Below are 20,208 nucleotides of genomic sequence, written 5' to 3'. Positions count from 1 at the left end.
AAAAAGCTTGTGCTGTTTTATTAATGCTCTGAGAGTTCATAGAATTACAGGAGGAGTGAATGTCACATGTTTTATTCTGCACAAGCACATCTATAGAGATTCAGATGACAGGAGAAATCAAGTGTGTGTGATAACTGATGGAGATTTCCTCTTCAAAACAAGAGGAGGAACCAGTTTGTCAACTTAAAGAATAAGAGGAACCAGAGTAAAAGTTTTGACAAGCAAAAAATGACATAAAATCCAACATTTATCGTTTCAAGCAAATCTTACAATTACGCTGGATTCAAGAGATTTATAATTGTTGATTATTAAGTTTGTGACCAAGTCCAGTATCAAAATATGTATTTTTGTCTCAAGAAAACAATTCATGCTTCAAGAACTTTTTTGTCCTCCTAAAATCAAAGTGTGTCTTTTGTACACATTCAAGGAAATATACAAATATACAAAAAACATTTGTCCAGAAGCAAAGTAAATGCAATAAAATGTGTCTTCAAGTGCTCGGACAAAGTTGTAAACATTTAACCGACTGCTCGTTGTTATTTGCAGTGATGCATGTCTCATCTGCGTTTGCAGAGTTTCAGGTTTTGTGCTGCACACTGTGCTTCTCATGAATCCAAGCAGTGAGGCTCATGCTTCATAGTGCATGTAGATCCTGCAGGATGAGCTCCTCAGATCTGCTGCTTTCTCTGATGTGCTTAATAATAATCACAGTGTGGAAGAAGTGAGCATGCAACATGGAGTCTGCGTGTTTTCTGCATCTGTCGGATCTGTGATACACCGGCGAACTGTCCAGGATGAATCTCCCACCTGACGTCAGCTGGCTCCAGGACGACCCTGATAACGGACGACACACCATCGCCCTCATCCTCCAGCCAGTAGCTCCTGATATGTACCTGCACACAGATGAACCTGCTCCGTCTTCTGAGCCTGCTCATCATCACACAGGTAACATCCCCCCGGCCTCAGCCCGTCCCCGTCCTCCCATCAGCAGAATCCATCCTCCCCCCCCCCTCCTCACTGTTTTGACACTAATTGCACTTAGTCGAGATCAAACAGCCTCGCGGTGTTTTTCTCCGCTCGCACCCAAAATTCGCTCTGACACTCGACAGTCACTGAGGCTTCACATCTCACACACGAGACAGGTATCGAGCGTGATGATATGATAAAAGCCTGATTTAATATTCAAAAGCTCTTTTTTCTCCCTCCCTTCAACCTGCCACCTTCCTCCTGGCTCTGCTCCTCTGAACTTCAGTGACACTTTAATCCGCCGGCTGGGAAAGTTATCGTCTGTAATAGACTCTGTTGTTGTCTGTGATAACCGAGGGAGATTTTCTCTTCACAGACGAAAAAGAAGAGGAACCGGTTTGTCAATTTAGAAAAAAAGGGGGGGAAATTTTAACAAGCAAAGGATTTACGAAAAGTCGTCCTCAAATCAAATCTGTGTACGCGGCTGTGGTAAAGCGTAAAATGTGTCTTAAAATGTTGTGATCATTTCACTGACGGATTGCGATCATTTGCATCAATTTACAAAAATCCTCTGATGATCTTTTTCAGTGGAGAGCGACGTGTCTCCCGTCAGGAGCTCCTCTGGGTTCGTGTGTTTTCAGTCAAGTGTTGTTCTGCCAAACCAGCTCATTGTGAACACAGGCCTGTGTTTGATAATGCATGTAGATCCTGCAGGTGGAGAACAACACATCTCCTTGCTTTCTCTGATGTGCTTTGGAAAAACAAGAGTGTGGAGGGAGGCGGGGGGGGGCGGGGCTGCACATGAGTTCTCTTCAGGTGCTCCAGCTTCCTCCTGCAGGCTTATAACATGCAGAGTGGGGTTGGGTTGACTGAGACTCTAAATCGACCGTACACAAAAATGAAATAAAAACAAAAAGATTATAAATATCTCAGGATGAAAAAGCGGAGCCACAAGAAGACGCAGGTGAAGGTGAGGAGAGATACGGACGTGTTGTCAACACAAACACAAAACACCGTCCGGAGCCAAATCTGCGGATAACCTCCGGAGTCCACGTCAGAGGACGACTTATGTCAGTCCTCTAATTCGCTGGTGACCTGTCCAGGATGAACCCGCCTCTTACATGATGTCAGCCCCCCCCCCCCTACACCTTTAAAGATCAGCGGTACAGATAACAGATGGATGGATGTTACATTCACTCCTTTTCCTCCTGATCTTAACACAGATTTGACACAGTCTGTTTGATTCTGATGATAAAACCAAAGCACTCAAAGTGATGATGCGAACTCATTGAATTTAAACTATCGTAAAAACACATTTTTAAACGTGACGAATCAACCGCAGCACTTAGACGTGTTCAGGAAACTCCCACTTCCCTCTTCCCTCCTCTCGCTCTCTCAGACTCGTCTCCTCCGCCCTCAGTCTTGACCCTCGTGTAAACAGCACTATAGACGCACCACCACTTTAGCTGATCATTGACCCACGGCGAGGCCAGCTGCTCGTCTCTCCGCCTGCAGGACGCCTCCTGCCTCCCGCCTCCTGCCTCCCTCCTCCTGCCTCCCTCCTCCTGCCTCCCTCCTCCTGCCCACCTTCACCAGGAGCGCTGGCAACACCTTCCGACACGGGAAGTGCATAAAAAAATTGAATTATAAATGGAGATCCAGCGGGGCAGAAGGAAACGGTTGTGATAATAGCATGACAGCATATTTAATTTGCAGATAATTGCACTTCGGGGGCTTTTAAGGGGCTCGTCTCACACTGGCATTTTTAATGAAATGGACACATCATGGCTGTTGTCACCTTCCCGACACTAAAGAAACTCGAGGTCGATTTTTTAAAAAGGAGGAAAAACCTGAAAGAAAAGAAAGTGACTGAATGGACTGAGTCAGCCATTTTAATGATTCAGGAGAAACCAGGTCTTTGTTGCACGAGAGCTTCAGCGTCATGAGAGATGTGGTTTATTATTTTCAGTAGATTCTGTATAAAATATCATCCACACTTGGTAATTGGTTCACGGATGAACAGCGCAGTGGGTCCTGAAAATAGATCGTAACACAATATTCCTGTAAGACCTCACTCAGGGAGGAAACCCAACACGCAGACATCTGTAATCTCCTCTCGCTGCCGGTCAGCTGAGCACAGACGTGGTTCAAACCTGCGTCTCAGGAACAAACGCACACGCTCGACGCCTCACGAGCGTTTGAATGAACTGAAGTTGTAGATTGTTATTTAGCAGATTAATGAGGTAATTGAGGTAAATGGATTGTTTCTCATTAGCATATTGTAATGAATGGAGCGGCCCTTTTTTTTTTCTTCCCCTGCCTCAGCACCGGTGAGCCACACTGACATTTACAGGCAAATTAATACAAAGAGACAGCCGTGACCTCCTGAAGTGTGTGTGTGTGTGTGTGTGTGTGTGTGTGTGTGTGTGTGTGTGTGTGTGTGTGTGTGTGTGTGTGTGTGTGTGTGTGTGTGTGTGTGTGTGTGTGTGTGTGTGTGTGTGTGTGTGTGTGTGTGTGTGCCAGCCATCTGTGGTGTCAGATGTTTATAAGGATGCTGGAAGTTTGATGAACACAAGTGCACATTTTGAGCATGATGTAACATGCGTACACAAACACACACACACACACACACACACACACACACACACACACACACACACACACACACACACACACACACACATATATATATATACATTATCTATCTCAGTCAGTCAGTTCGGTTCAGTCTCGTTTTACTCAGCTCGGTTCAGTCGGTTCTCTCTTGGCATGAAATTGCATCGCTGCCACAGCAGAGGGAAACAAAATTAATGACCATAGAACACAACCAATAAAAACATAGTATCATCGTTAATGTAATGAAGACGGACACTTGTGAGCAGGCACGACACAAAGAGACAAACAACCAGCTCACACTCACACCTTCGTCCATTTAGAGTCTCTAGTTCACCGACACTAACAACAGATACATAAACACAGGAGAAAACCATGAAGCTCCCTGGCAGAGATAGAAAGTAAAGTGTTAAACTGAGGCTCAGCTTCAGGACGCTCAGCTCAGGGACTCCTCTGACTTGTGTCTCCTTCCCTCCACCACACTCAACCCCAACAGCTCCAGCGACTGGAGGAGAGAACATTATGTTTTACTGACATTCTAGGATGTGGATGAATGTGGGATGATTGTCAGCAAACTGCCAGAACAAATACAGGTAAAAAAAAACAAAAAAAAAGAGAGCAGGAGAAAGAAATGTGTGTTGCGTCTCAGTTGGACTCGGCTCATGTTGTCAAACGAGTCCATAAACCGAGCTGTTTCCCTTCAGCTGATCAGAACCAACGCCAGGATGCTGTGAAGAATTACCGAGCTGACGTCTGAACAGAGGAGCCGAGCGCAGCGCCGGTGAGATCCTTCCATGTACCTGTCAGCCTGAAATGATGGCTGACTTCCTGTGGGCCGGAGAAACACTAATAGTCTCCAGCTGGACAGAGAGATCTTCACCGTGTGTGTGTGTGTGTGTGTGTGTGTGTGTGTGTGTGTGTGTGTGTGTGTGTGTGTGTGTGTGTGTGTGTGTGTGTGTGTGTGTGTGTGTGTGTGTGTGCGTGTGTGTGTGTGTGTGTGTGCGAGTGTGTGTGCGAGTGTGTGTGCCTCTAACAGCAGGAAACTTTACACCTACGTGAGGTCAGAGGATGACTTAAACACATGTGAATTTCTGTGTTCACCTGATGTGGGACTTTCCCAGCGAACGGAAGATTTTTGACTGTTCGAGTCTGAGGATCGAACCAACGGTGATTTTAACGAACGCTGCTCTCTCACACGAGCGGAGAATTTATTTTCCTTCGCTCGGGCAGACGACACCGTGGAGGTTCGGCATCGCTCTGTCACGTGACCTGGAGACTTTGCAGCTGTATCACAAATCGTAGAAGCAACACTCTGTGCTCCCGTCATGGAGAAGTTGAATCGTACGACCACAGATATGAAACCAGCAGAGTTTCTGGAAACAAAAGGCACCGGTGAGGTTGATGCCTTGAAATATTAGAGAGAAACTCAACAGTTCCCACAATGGAGAGAGAAAAAAAATCTTCATTTCAACCACAGACTGTAAATAAAGATGGTCGACGCGTCACCACTTCCTCCCACTCGCCAGAAACGAAGCCAAAATATCCCGGATACGGACGCCGCCATCTTTAGGAGCCAGAGTCTCAACCATGAGTCAGTCCCGGCTGTCAATCAGGACGTTTCCCCCCCCGTGTAGCATCAAATAACTTATTAAAGCTGAACGAAAAAATGTTTTGGACATGCAATTTCACTTCCATGTCCCGTCCACTAACCAGGGGGAGGCTAAGTTTAAGCTACCTACACTGCAGCCAGCCACCAGGGGGCGATCAAGAAATCTCTCTAACAGACAAGATTTGTGTTTTATCTGTCGTGTCTATTCTCACTTGAGATTTACACTCAAAACTGCAAACTTGAAATACTTTTACTACTTTAAATGTACAGAAGACTGAAGTCGCTTCTCGGTTTAGTTTACATATAATAAAAAAATATAGATTTTCAGACATTTTCAGGAAACGGAAACGGTTTTAAGGACTTTTAGTTTCCTGTAAAGACTTTGCAGTGAGAGGAGAGAAGAAGACGGAAGCAGTTGGATTGAGAGCAGGTTGTAAAATCTGACTGTCGGTTGTTAGTTTTATACGAGGAGCAGTTTAATCCACACTCAGCTGAGGTCACAGGGACATTACAGCAAACTGGTAACTGCTCCGACTGAGAGCAGGTAGTTCACTGTGGAGGAGACATGAGACTTATACTCATCAAACTGAGACCTCATCTGCAAATTGTTTCCTAATTGTTTTCATTCAGCTTCTGCTTTAACGTTATTACATCACAAAAATATGTGTTTTAAACTCTGCACGATGTTGATAATTCAAATCGAAGTATGGAAAGTAGAAGAATCATTTTCTTTCTGTAGAAAAAGATTTTGCTTCCGTTCCAAAAACGATACTGAACTCATCTGACCTGAAGTGAAACATTATCAATTCCTTTTCTTTAAATATATATTTCTTCTCAAGCAGGAACTTCCTCTTGTGATCCTGTCGTTTGAACGTTTCATCCTCTCTGCTCTGTCGCATCCGGAGGTTTGATCTGACAAGAAAAACTGAGATAAACAACAAACACATCAAATATCAGATGGAAATGAACTCCATTGTCTATAATGTAGTGGAAATATTAATAAACTTTATTTGTATGGCACCTTTAATACAAGGAATGCAGCTCGAAGTGCTTTACATACAATATAGATAAAAATGAAAACATGTCAAAATGACATTTAAAAGAAAAGGAACTAAAAGAATATATATAAAAAGAGGAGTGCCGGCACGTGCAAGATCTATCTCTCCAGCTTGATTTAATCCAGCTCTAAACTACTCAGAGAGAGACTAAACCCACATTGAAATGATTACCAGACCTTTATGTTTTCTTCTATACTGCTCGGCGTCTTTCAGGTGAGAGCCGAAGTCGAACCGCAGCACATACTTGAGATCTCTGGCTGCAGGAATGTGTGTGTGCCGAGCTGCTTTTCATCCCGAGGTGTGTTTTCACGGTCTCCAGGCTGCACGGAGGTCCCAGCTCCAGGCCCCGATCCCACATTAAAGCCACATGTCTCTGTTTTTCTTTCCTACAGGCAGGTCGTACCTGCAGCTCGCCGGCCGACACACGAGCGCCGCCGCCGTCGTGAAGGTGACGAACCTCCCGGCTCCAAACCCGCTGGAGAGATTTGACTCAAAATGAAAGATTAATTGGTTCACGGAGGTTTTAGGAACATTTATAGACTGAAACGTGTGTGATGACTCAGAGGAGCGTTGAGGTAACCAGGAGCTGATGGTCGGAAAAAATGACTGGATGTACGTTTTTCATTTTATTTAATCTCATGTCATTTCAAAAGGGAAACTCCACATGAAACAAAATGACAAAAATCACCACTGGTGCCAAAAAAATCATTTTCGCTGAAAGGGAAAAACGTGAAGCTCCTGAAAACACGTTTAAGACGTATTTCCTCTATAATCAAGCTATGTTAACTGACTTTTGGCCACTTGGGGGCAGCAGAAACACACAGGTCACTTGTTAGCAAAGCATATTTGCACATTCAGCAGATAAAGAGCAACTTCATCATTCACTTGGGAAAAACAACGAGCTGAAAGGAGCTAAAACACACAGCTTGTAATTTTCTGCAAGTTTATCGCAACCGTTCACATTTACATCGATTAGACGACATGACAGCTCTCGGTTCCCCCTAGTGGCTGGCTGCAGCGTAGCTCATAAACCTCGCCTCCACCATGTTATCGAATGGGACGTGAACCAAACTAGTCAAAGTTGACGTGAAATACATTTTTCTCAAAGATGGTTTCTGACATTGGAAGAAGTATTTTTTTTAATGTCTGTTCACATCTTCATCTTTTTAGTCAGTTTGGTTTTAAGCAGTTATTTTATGATTTAAAAAAACTGCACAAACTGTAGCTGCGTCACTGTGTCACTCAGAGGTCGTGGACAGTCAGTCACAGCTGCACAGGAGGAAAAAGGGAAGTGATTCAAGGTCGTATGAACGTTTCTACTTGAAGTTCATGAAGCGTTTCACTCACAACAGAAATGTGAGAAATGCAAACCAGAATCCATGAGTCCTGACGTGGGATCACATATCGTGTGGGTCTGAATGGAGAAAGCACAAGAACAGTTTGTACAGTTTCATTCTTTGACGTCTTTGTCCTGAATGTGTATTCAAATTATTCAATTTTTATTTCTTATATTACTGATTGTCTGTCTAACAAAGCCCCTCACAGGGATAATGAAGCTCTACTGGTTTAAAGGGGCCATGTAAAGACATGTATACAGACACAATAAAATCAAATAGGTTAACATGCGCTTGTTTATGCTCGTACGCGTTTATTTTTCACTCTTTTATCAAGGTAAGTTTAGTCTTTATCAGCCCCACCCTGCTTTACATCTGCACATACACTACACAGCTACACACACACACACACACACACACTCACTCACACACACACTCAGTGTTGGACAGGAAGGGGTTGGGTTTCATATTTCCTGCGCTCTATTCCCCAGGCTGTTGGCTGATGTCTTGATGTGAAACGTTCCCAGTTTCCTGCAGCTCCCAGGTGAGTGTGTTGTGTTGTTACTGGGAAATCAGAAATCTCCGACTTTCACAATCTCCTTCAGTTTCTCTGCTCAGGAGGTTTTCTCTGACACACGCACAGAAACAGGTTTATGGCTGTTATGTATGTTCCAACACAGATACGGATACAGAGGGATTTCTGTGCTGGCCTAGTTAAAGCACCAGTTTAACACCATTTTCCTTTTATTATGATTTACTATGATGACAAATCGATAATAATATAGTGTTACAAAATATGTCTCATTATTAAAAATGTGCAGAACTATCAACATTTAGTTCAGATTCTCAACTTTTTCAAAGCTGTAGTTACCAGTTGCATCATTGCTGGTTGCAACCAATTAAACAAGTTTATTTACTTAAAAAAAAATATCAGATCCCAGAAGATTTATGAAATGAAGTTAAAAATAAATAAGTTTAGCTTTATGAAACAGGAATTAGCTTTTAAATGGTTTTCTACAGTTTGCTTTCAATTCCTAATTTGGTTTGATTTATTTAACTGCGTAATAAAACAACAGGACGACAATAACAAAGATGAACAAATTTAAGCATCAGACACAAATACACAAATCGTGTGAGGCATTTTGTGTGTGTGTGTATAAATGAAGTTTATTGTTCTTATTATTTTCCAGTTCATCCCCCCGTGACCCTCCGCTGTCCCTCGTCCCCTGGTCGCTGCTGCAGACGATCCCTCAACACAACATCACGTCTTTATGCGTTCGTTAAGATACATTATCTCTGAAGTGCACAGTAACACCACCGTGCTACAGATAAACGTGCACGCTGAGTTTATGTGTATTGATTTTCGTACTGAAATGGAAAATCTGCTTAATAGGTCGGAAAAAACCCTCGTGAACCATCAGACTAAATGTTTTCTGTGTATATGGATTCAGGCCTGAAGCTGCAGAAACTTTCACAGAAGAAACTTTCTGCCTCCTGAGCTGTGTTCCTCCTCTCCTCCTCCTCTCCTCCTCCTCCTCCTCCTCCTCCTTTTTCTGCAGCTCAGGCCTCTCTGTGGGTTTGATGCTGCTGAGGTGGAGCTGTCTGTCTTTACGACGTGCTGCTCTCGACGCCTCGGGGCCGCGTTGATCCGCTTCTCAAAACAGACGCAGATCCGCTTTGATGAGCACGAGCTGCGACCGACGAGCTGCGTTACAGTGACGGCAATTTGGTTCAAATCACACCCGTGTGCAGAATCATGCTGCAAGTAAAGAGTGCTACAGTAGAAAGGGACGCGCACGTACATACAGCGACTGTTCGATGCCTGCAGCAGAAATACTCAGAAGATATGAGCTGGAAATTCAGCAGCTTAACTTTTTTATTCTTCTTTAAAAGCTCTGTTGACTTCTTCTAAAGTTTAAAGGTATAAGAAAAGACTGGTGCAGTTCAATTTTTTTATTAACGGAAGTGAGATTATTAAGCCCTAAATTATGATTAATCGTTCACAACACAAGTATTAAACAAACAGCCTGATGTACACAACTGTAAAGTAAAGTTAGTTCTACCAACATTTTATCTGCTTCTGTTGCTGTTCTGTCTACAAAGAGTGATGCATTATTAATGATTCTACTATTAGCAAACATAAAGATGGAGCCGCTTCCTGAAAATGAAGCCAAACCATCTTGATCGCCCCCTGGTGGCTGGCTGCAGGATAGGTGGTAGAAACCCTGCCTCCTCCGTGTTCATGGATGGGACATGGACCAAACTAAAAGTGCATACATTTTTTCTCAAAGATGGTTTCTGTCATTCTGGGTAGTTCTTATCTCTGAGATAGAAGCTCATTCTTCCAGGAAGTTTGGTTATTATTTGTTTTTGTGCTACGATTCAAATGCAGGAAAAGGAGGAAAGTTCCAGAAAACCGTCTTTTATTAGACTCACGTGTTCGGTGCACGGGCAGGAAGTCAAATCCTGCAAAGGTTTCCAAGAACACCGAAGCAAAAGGTAAAAACTTGGTCAATAACTGACACGCCCATGTTATGAGAGGAAGTGGAGATGTGTCGACCATCTTTATTTACAGTCCACGGTAGAAACTCCCTCATCAATACTACAGTTTTCTGCTGTTACTACTTCCACTATGATCAATACTGATATTCCATGAAGTATTATGTCCTCCAGTGCTATGGTTACTACAGTCGTCACCAGTACAAGTACGAATGCAAAATAATCTCCGAACGTGTGATGTCATCAAAGTGACGTCGGCGCGTTGAGCGTCTTCGTCGTTCGTGTTCCTCACAATCGGTTCTCAGGAGAACGAAAGAGTCTCGGGTTAAAAACCACAGAAGAAGAAAAACCCAGGCCGCCGCTCTGCAGGGACAGAGGAGCTGACCTGCCTGAGAAAACCTCACTCAGCTAAATATAGCCAGGAGATGCATGTCCGTCAGCCTCCCCTCCCCTCCCCCACTCACCTCCCCTCTAGCCCTTATCTTAATTATTTCCAGACGTCACACACAGACACACACACACACACACACACACACACACACACACCACACACACACACACACACATCCTTGCCTGACTTTAACATCAGCAGGAATGCCTGTAAACACAACACTGGTATTTTATCAGCTGTGTGTGTGTGTGTGTGTGTGTGTGTGTGTGTGTGTGTGTGTGTGTGTGTGTGTGTGTGTGTGTGTGTGTGTGTGTGTGTGTGTGTGTTTATGTGCTCATTTCTGTGACCTCATGCACTTGGACACAGTCTTTGTTTACGTGTGTGCACGTTCACAGCATGTTGACAGTTTGAGCCATTTTCTCTCTCACAGAACTTCCTCTGATAAGGAGCCTCCAGGTAAATGTTATATTTTATAGATTATTGATTATTATAATTTCTCTGTCTGAGTAGTTTCGGCTTCGCTCCGTCATCACAATCCTCTGTGGGAGTTTATCAGACTTGTGTCCCGACGGAGCCAAAAGGCTTTTACTTTCCTTTTTGTTAAAACGCAGCTGAATCAAACGGAACCTTCGATATGATCAAGTTCCATTTGAAACTCGGTCTCTGCAGCCAAACTTTACGAGAGCCAACACAGTTTTATTTTAGACTCAAGTGGAAATCCCAGAGTTTCCAAAGACACCAAACACAGAACGTCTGCAGGAATCCTTTTGGAAACGAGTTTCAGTGCAGCAGTAATATATTTGGAGACAGTTTGAAATATGTAGTTTCAGTGAAGTGTGTGTGTGTGTGCGTGTGTGTTGTGGGGACATCTGTTTACAAAGTCACACTATTGGGCCTTATCTTCCTTATGGGGACAAAAATACATATCTCCATAATGTAAATTATTGAATGTGAGGTTGAAGACATGTTTAAGGTCTAGGTTAGGTTAAGTTTAGGTTAAGTTTAGGTTAAGTTTAGGTTAGGTTAAGGTTCATGTGTAGCTGTGATTTGAAGTTTGTCAGCATTCAAGCAAAAATGAAAAAAGTGTGCGTGTGTGTGTGGCTGCAGGGTGATGGTCCTGTGTGTGTGTTGGTAATGATTAGATTATGTGCATCCTTCGGCCTCCCCCTCAGAGAGCAGCCCCACCCTCCTGCAGCACCCGGGGAAACGCTCCATCACGACCACACACACAACGTTTCAGACGCTGAGCTCTGACGGCCGCCGGCTCCAGAACCTCACGTCTGCCAGTAACCAGAACATCAGCCTCTAAGCGAAGTGGCTTCCAGCAGCAGGCGTCCTCACTCAGGAGCACAATATCCTGTGATTGTCTGCTCGTACCTGTTGATTTCCTAAATGATAAAATGCACCTGAACGGCCGCCATCAGCCGCTCTCACTCCGCGGGTCTTTAATGCGGAGCAATAACATGAGATGAAAGTTTAATGATGTCACTGTGGGGAAATTGGCTTTTAGCTGCAGCAGCAAATAACAAAACGACACAGAGGAAATACACAAAATGGAGGTTTGATAGAAACAAAATGAGAAAATAAAGAGGTTGAAGTGGAAATGTTTGAACACTGCGGGCTTATTATCTCTCCTGCTTACATGTGTCACATCCAGTCAAATTCCCTCACGGCAAAGAATATCCATCAATAATTCATCTCTTCATTCGGCTAATTAGCTGAAACACTGTAAATGTCAAACACGTTCAATTAATTGGTTTGTTTCTGCTGCAGTAACCGAACATACGAGTGATCGTGAACACAGAGAGGTAAAGGGGGTTTGAACCATTAAATAAAAGAGATAAAACAGTTGGGAACAAATCATTTTGGAGCAGGAACTAATCACACAGCTCAACTCACCTAAACTCACTCTCTCTAGGTTCATCCTCCAACAAGCTGACTCCTCCCGCTCCAGTGGAGCTGGGCAGTACGTGCCTTGCTCAAGGGCACAACAGCTGCATTATGAGGTGGGAAGGAAATGCATTTTTTCTGTGCTCGGTTACTGTAAGTCCTTCACCTCGAGTGTTCCCACAATCCCACAGGTGGCAGACAACTTCTTCAAGGTGTCGGAGCAGCTTTTTCAAAGTGTCGTCCTCGTGCTCCTTTTATATAATGAAATGTTTTTCCTCCTGACGCCTCCTCGTTCCCTTTATTCTTATAGGATTCATTATATAACCGCTGTGCTCCCTCTGCCGTCTGAACTCGTGTCTCCGAGCTATATCGCAAGATCTTCAAATGAGGCCAGGGGTTCACGTGAGGTTTCACAAACACCTTCCACCTCTACTCTCAGTACGGATCTGTCTCTGCCACAGAACTCATGCTGTGTTATGAGACGGAGCCGCACTCTGCTTCCATCTATTCCCTTTAAAAGTCACATTTGTGGAACTTTAGATCGAGACAGAAAAGAGGATAATGTGCGTGAAAGGTCAAGCTCCACCCACACTGTATAATCCACATGTCTGATCTAATATCTACATTTCAGCAGCTCAGTGGCATCATTCAAGCAGACGCGCGTCCTGATTTCCCTCTAATTCTCACAGTAATGTATTTTAATACAAAGACATTTGACAGATCAACTCCAGTAGAGTTTAATCACATCTGCTTTGGCTGTAACTGCACAGGGTGAATAATACGTTCAGAAACTGGACTCAACCTCGATTTTAAAAGCAAAGAATTACAGACGTATCGAAGTTCTTGTCCTTCATCCATGTAATTAAAACACAGCTTATACTTAAAACTACACGATTTCCATGAAACATTTTTCACATTTTCATTGATTTCTCAGAGAATAAATTCTGGATCTTGGTGAAACACTTCAGACGTGTTTAGAGGACTGATACTTGTGAGGAATTTGGTGCAGATCCCAATAAAAATCCAGATCTAGTGATTCTAGATGTGGTTTCATGAGGTGACTGTTGGGCCTCGGTGGAGCTGTGAGCTCTACTGACTTCCATCCCAGTTCTGTTAGTTTCCACTATGAAGTTAATGCTTATTTAATTTGGGAAAACGCATTTTTATCGACTGAGATGTGGTCTTAAAACTTTATTCTTCGCAGCAGGCACAGAGGAGAGTTTTCCTGGGCCAGGGAGCTATGAGACACAGTTTGGATTTCAGGAAATCTTCATCAAGTTTAGCTTGAGTCTTATTTATTTAGTTTTTTAGAATCTTTTTAAAGTCCATGTGAACCTGGACCAGTGTTTCCTGTAAAGCTTTAAATGTTTAGCTGCAGTTCCACCATGAGGCCGAGTGAGGCACTGCGTGATGAGGAGACAGAATTTCACTCAACCATCACATGAACTAATCAGTTTCAGAATCCAGGCTTTGATATATAAGCAGGTTAACTTTACACTTGCTGAAACACAGAAGCTCTCATGTAAAGCTGATCACATCTACACTAATGGACCAATCAGAGACGGAGAAAACACACAGGTGCATAATCTTGAATTTTCTCATTATCGTCCTCTAGTGTATTTCTGCATAAATGCATAAATCTGCAGGGTCTTAGCAGACATGACTCACAGCTCTATAAATAAGCCCAGTGGCATGCAGCTCTCACACATGGAGACGTGTGCAGGAGGAGGACGCCCATGTTGCCTCAGTGAACCTCTGCACGTCTCTCTGGGATCAGTTGAAACGACCGAACCTGTGGGACGAACCCAGCAAATCCGATGCTTTTACCAGAGGCCCAGACGTCTTTGATGGTGTGTTTGCTCAAAGCCTGGCTCCTCGTCTGGGCCCTGGCGGAGGCCGGAGAGAGAGCTGCCAGGCACAACGCTGAGCCGCTGGAAGACATGTTTCTGGAATGGCTGCTTTCTGCTGTCCCTGTCAAACGAGAAGGAGAAAAAAGAAGGGTTTGTTTTGGACGAATGACGCAGGAAAAGAAACAAGGATTAAAAATAGAAAAGTTTTACAATCGCTCCTGATTCTGTAAATAGTAAGAAAAGAGGGGATTAATGTTACTGGATGAAAACAAAGGATCTGAAGTGAGCGTTCCACTTTCTCCACTCATGCACCTTTATTTACAAAATAAGAGGAGAGAACAAAAGTTGCTATTTAGGACACGAAGGTCATGCACTACTATTTGGGGGGATTTTAATATTTTATCGGCTAAACTCACTAGATTAAAACGTGAATACTTTAAAGTCAATTGGGAAAAACACAATAGTGAAGAATTAAAGTGATGGAGGCCCTGAGGGCAGAAATGACTGTTCTCCAAAAGTGAAGCCAAATGGTCTCACTTGCCCCCTGGTGGCTGGCTGCAGAACAGTTTATAAACCCCACCTCTCCGACCCAATCCGCATCATCGATCTTTATTTACAGTCTACAGTCAAAACATCACTCATAAATGTTGTATTAATAAATAACGTATAAATTAGTAAGTACATTAAGTATAAATAAATGTAGTATTATGTGTCATCAAGTCAAAATGATGCTTCAAGTGTTTGACTGGAGGATTTTCAAGTTTTTGAAGTGACCCAAAAAATACACATGTTTTGAAGCAGGGAAAGTTTTATGAGCCAAATGCAAAATACAATAAACCCTGTTAAATAATCCTGACGCCCATTTAAAATGAAATAATGGTTTTATCCGTGGGAATCTCTCCTGAGTTTCTCTTCAAGGAAACAGATGCTGGAAACCTTCTTCTTTCCAAAGCAGCTGAAGAGATGCTGAAGAAAAGGAGGCTGACGTGTGTGATGCATTATTGAGCAAAGTGCGAGAGACGCTTCTCAAGTTTCAAATATAAAAGAGCTGAAGCTTTCGAGAGTTGAAGCCTGAAGTCAAAGCACTGCAGGGTCTTTACATGTCACTAATGTGTCTCGTCTTCTGATGCTATAACGACACAGTACAGTCAGGATGTGCTGGTTCACAGATGAGTCAGATCTACATGCACAATACTGTCATAATAAATACATACATCTGAACCAAACGGAAACAGAGATCCCTTCACACCGTGTTGAGCTGTGCAGGTTCAGCAGCAGAGATTCTGCAGCTTTTAACAAGTTCAATTTAAAACTTTTTCACACCCTAATGAATGACATTTTAAATCTAGGTCTAAGTACGACAGAGATGAGGGAAAACCAGAGTCCTTGAAACTTCCAATGCCACATAAGTGAAGATAAGGTGAAGTAGCCGAGCAGAAAATAACCCAGGAAACATCATTTTATCTCTCAAACTCCAGACAGAGGCAGTGGATGTACGAAGTTTTCACCTCAGACAAGCCGAGTCTACAGAGATAGATTCTCAAAAACCATGAGCAGTGAGCGGTGTCTTGTAAAATCAATGTTTTATTTCATATCACCTAGAAATGACTTTTATTAAATACAATATCAACATTTATTGAGGAACAAAATCCAAATTCAGTGACATCCTTCTTCTTCAGTCCAGTTGTAGGAAGGAGATCAGGATACAAAAAGTTTGGGATACGAAAAAGAAAACCCACATATCCATTTTAAATTTGTTCAATGTTTTAACATAATCATACAAACTTGATTCAAGTTTCTCTCGCTACGACACAATACTTCTTCTTTGAATCTTTGCTCCGTGACACAAAAACACGGATGATTAGAGAAAAACCAGACTCGACCACAACGCGTGTTAGAAAACTGAAAGTCTGAAACTCCCGTTTGAACCCACGTGGCAGTAAATGTTTATCAACCCTCAAATATATTCACGTCACGTTAAAACACATGTTCGAGTGTCAGGATGTTTGCTCTATTTGTTTCCACTTCCTGTTTCCTTTTCCTCATTAGAAATACAGCCGTTTCAGCGCAGTGTGCACGAGGAGCCTGCAGCTACAATCACAGTTTAACACAGCATCTTGATGGACTTCCTGTCAAAAGGTGGACTGCAGTTCAGTCAGAAAACAGCCGTGTGGTGATAGTATGTTTGTTTCTGCTGCTGCAGACGTCACGATGCAGATGTGTATAATTTTAGGCACATCCAGAACACTGGGCTTCTCTAAGCCTCCTTTGATCTTCTCCTTTGGTAAAAGATGCGATTAACCAACGCGATGAGGATGAAAGAGACGCGAGTTAAAGAAGTGAAGGTTCAAAAGTTCACACGTGGGCGTAGAAGAGAGACGATTTATCAGCGTTCACATCTTCTGCCGGAGTCACACGGTGAGTTGTAGCTGTCGCTGCTCATCTCCGCTGACGAATGAGACGCTTGCATTTAACGATTCAGTGCAGATGGCGTTGTTGCACAAATATGTTCGATGATACAAGAATGTCAGTCTGGTTTGTTCTGTAGCTCACACTCAGTGTAACACACACTCAGTGTAACACACACACACAGGGTAACACAATCAGTCAAGGCACAACAGGAACCTACAATTCAGTCAAGCTGCACCAAATTATACACACTCCTAAATATCAGTGCCTTCAATATGCCTGATTTTTCAAATTATTATTTCTCTTGCACTATCTAACAATGTTAAAGACAAACAAATAGATTTCTGGCCCTGTGGTCGTACGCGTCCGCCAACTGCTGCAGTTTCAGTCTACAGACGTCTTTTATCCCAGAATCCTGTGAGGTCTAAATTCATCTGTGAGTCCAAGTGAAAGTTGAACCACATTCTAAAGGATTCTCTGGAGCTGTTCCTGAGGTATCACAAGGCAGAAATGTGTTTTTTGAGGTCACAGCTGCCTTCACCTCTCACCACCAAAATCTAAATTCATCTTTGAGTCCAACTTAACATCTGTGGCAAAGGTGAAGAAATGATCTTGAGGCGTTCTTGAGATATCGTGTTCACAAGAGTGGGGCGGATGGATGACAACCAGGAAACAGAATGTCTCTGGCCAACGACGAGGTGATAAAACAACAGGAAGTAAGTGCATCAACTATCAAAGCACAATCAGGCACTTGATGTTTGTTCCACGATCTATAACTTGGCTTTATTCTGTGTGCTCCCATCACAGCTCAGCTGGGTTCTGAAGAACTCCTGGATCTTCTTCCACAGGTGAACCTCAGCGGCCGCGTGGGCCCTGGGCTCGCCCCCCCACACCACCGGTTTACCCATAAGCCCGTGAAAGCTGGAGGGGCAGTAGGGCCCATAAGGGGGCTCCAAGTAGTGCCCTGCTTCGGGGTAACTAACACTTTCAAAGTTCTGCTTCCCGTGAAGCTTCAGCCTCTCCACCATCTGGTCCAGGTACGCCTTGCTGTCCCAGTTCAGGTCGTCCTCCGCAGCTACAAACAGGAAGCGTCCCTTCGCCCGTTCAATGGGGACGATGGTGGCCTTGTTCTCCTCCGCCCAGGGGCTGTGCATGGCGTCCTTGGTGATGCAGGCGCCCGACTCGGTGACAACGACCTTCTTGAAGTCAACCATCAACGGAGGGAGGATGAGTTTTTTCTTATAGTAGAGGGGTAACGCTGTGTTGGCGCTGCAGCCGTTGATCCACACTGTGGCGTCAACGTGCGGCAGGTACGAGGCGATGGAGAGAGCAAGATCTCCACTTTTGGAAAGGGATATTACACCAACTCCTCCACTGCCCACCTGTGGGAAAACATAAAGAATGTAAAGCAATGAAATGAAACTGCTTTTAGCTGCAGGGCTTTGAGAGCAGCATCATCAGCAGCCGAACTCACGGTCGAACACACAAACACAATAAAACACAGCCTGAAAAAATCCACAGAACTCACCTTATCTTGCTTTTTTAAAACCTCAATTGCTTCTTCAAAATAATCCAGATGAACCTCTTTAATGTTCCTCGGCATGTCGTCATGTCCGTACAGCGCCACAGTCAGAACCACGAAGCCCCGGCTGGCCAGCAGAGACGTTCTCTTCTCTGATAAACCTCCGCCGAACGTGTACAGGTCCAACACCGCGGGGAACGGACCTTCCCCTGGAGAAACACGCATCACATGGCTTCAACACATTTTGGTGCATGAAGAGAAAACGTGTGTTTTCACAACCCGAGTGGATGTGATCAGAATTCAGCTCAATATCTTTATCGTGTAGGAGAAAAGCACCAAACATCCAGAGATGAGAAGCTGACAGAAAGAGGAAACACACAAACAAACAACTGGACCAACCAGGTGGAGTAAACAGGACTCCGCGAATGTTCCCCTCTTGGACAGGACGCCTGCTGACGCCGTCCGCCATCAGAAGCCTCTCATTGGCCACTTCTGCCAGCATCCTGCCCTCCCCCTCCACCTCCAACTCATGCACAGAGAACTTCACCACGTGGGGGTTCAGCGAATTTGTTTTCTGAAACCTTTTATGCACGGCGTCCGCCCTCATCGCCCGCAGCAGACCCATGGGCTCCACCCCGACGTAGCTGCCGCCGAGCGAGGGGTCCCTGCCCAGGTCGACCTCCCCGCTCCCGTCCGCCCTGTAGGTGGCCGAGGAGCTGAACACCACCCCCTTCTCGTCCGTGGCCCTGGCCCTCAGGGCGACCACCTGCTGGGACCTCAGGCCGGCCACCGTCACCTGGAGCGGCTCGTCGAACAGACACCTGGCGCCGGGCAGCAGCCGCAGCCGGACCTGGGAGGACATCTTACTCTGAAATGAAGGGTCCAAGTTGAGGCAAAAGAAAAACCATGCATGTGTGTTCTTTGCTTTTCACAAGTTACACTTTTGAACTCTTAAGTATTAGTATAATAAGTTTCTTGCTCTGACTGGATGGTGACGTGTTCAAAGCATTTTGTGTTTCAAGGTTATTGAGTTTGCTCACTCACATCTTGTTAAGATAAAACTTTATTGATCCACACACCGGGGACATTCAGTGTGTACAAAGTGCACAGTTCATCTGTTAAGAAATGATTTACTGTATTTATGTTTCTACAACTGTCTGATACTTTCTCTCTTTTACTTGTTATTAGCAAACAGACTAGTTTGTAGTTTGTTCTGTGGAGATTTATCTGCATAAACTATTTATAAAGTTTTTATAATAACAACATTGAGTCAGCTGCTTGTTTAGCTTTGAGCTAACGTTTAGCTTTGAGGAGCAGAGATGCTAACGTGGCTCTAATGACGATCTGTAATCTTGTGGTTTGAGTTTGATATAAAGTTAAATAACATGAAAGTTAAAGTTCAACATCTTCTCGTGACTCGATCACAGCACCTGCTGCACGCGAAGCAAACCTCGAGCTTAGCATTAGCATTAGCATTAGCACAGAGACACAGACCGAAACTAAACGCTTCTTATTTATGAGTTATTTCATTTAACTTTTCATCAAACACGTGACTTACCTTCACACGAACACAAACACGGCTCCTGCACGAACAGCTGATACTGACTTCTGTTCACTTCCGGGGTAAAGGAGGCTACATGCTAACAGCGTCACCGTGCTAACAAGAAGCTTCCGCCTCTTCACAATAAAAGTCTCAGTGTCTGATCTGCAGAAAACCTTTATTTTGTATTTTATTTTAAGTATAATTCATCTGCAGCTGTTCATGTTGTATAAATGTCTAAAGGTTTTTAATTCATATTTCAAAATATATATATATATTAGATTATTTGGATACTTCTAACAGGTTTGTGTGTCAGTCCCTGAAAAATCAAAGTAATACTTCCTCCTTTTTATACAAATGATCACCGAGTATGTGTTAAATATTAAATTGCAATAATGTATATGTGTATAATTAGTTGACTGTGTACATTCAATAGATCAAGATACTCCAGAGCAGCTGTGCTCACAGAATAAAAGCCTGTATCGCCATCAAGTGGCCTCGGTGAGTAACAGCATCCTCCTGAGTGA

General features: G+C 43.7%; 1 protein-coding gene across 1 annotated transcript; it reads right to left on the bottom strand.

Annotated features, from left to right (window-relative positions):
- Window positions 1–15,776: 15,776 nt before the first annotated feature.
- LOC118117516 (acyl-coenzyme A thioesterase 1-like) lies at window positions 15,777–20,188 on the bottom strand. The gene is made up of 4 exons (XM_047341935.1): window positions 19,700–20,188; window positions 18,541–19,009; window positions 18,148–18,350; window positions 15,777–18,001 (listed from the first exon to the last, which is right to left on the bottom strand). Exons 2-4 carry the CDS (start codon window positions 19,001–19,003, stop codon window positions 17,390–17,392), a joined length of 1,278 nt encoding a protein of 425 aa, XP_047197891.1. The 5' UTR covers window positions 19,004–19,009; window positions 19,700–20,188; the 3' UTR covers window positions 15,777–17,389.
- Between the last annotated feature and the right edge of the window lie 20 nt (window positions 20,189–20,208).

Source organism: Hippoglossus stenolepis, chromosome 11, assembly GCF_022539355.2.
Source record: "Hippoglossus stenolepis isolate QCI-W04-F060 chromosome 11, HSTE1.2, whole genome shotgun sequence".
Lineage (NCBI taxonomy): Eukaryota > Metazoa > Chordata > Actinopteri > Pleuronectiformes > Pleuronectidae > Hippoglossus > Hippoglossus stenolepis.
This window is presented reverse-complemented; position numbering and strand designations above follow the sequence as displayed.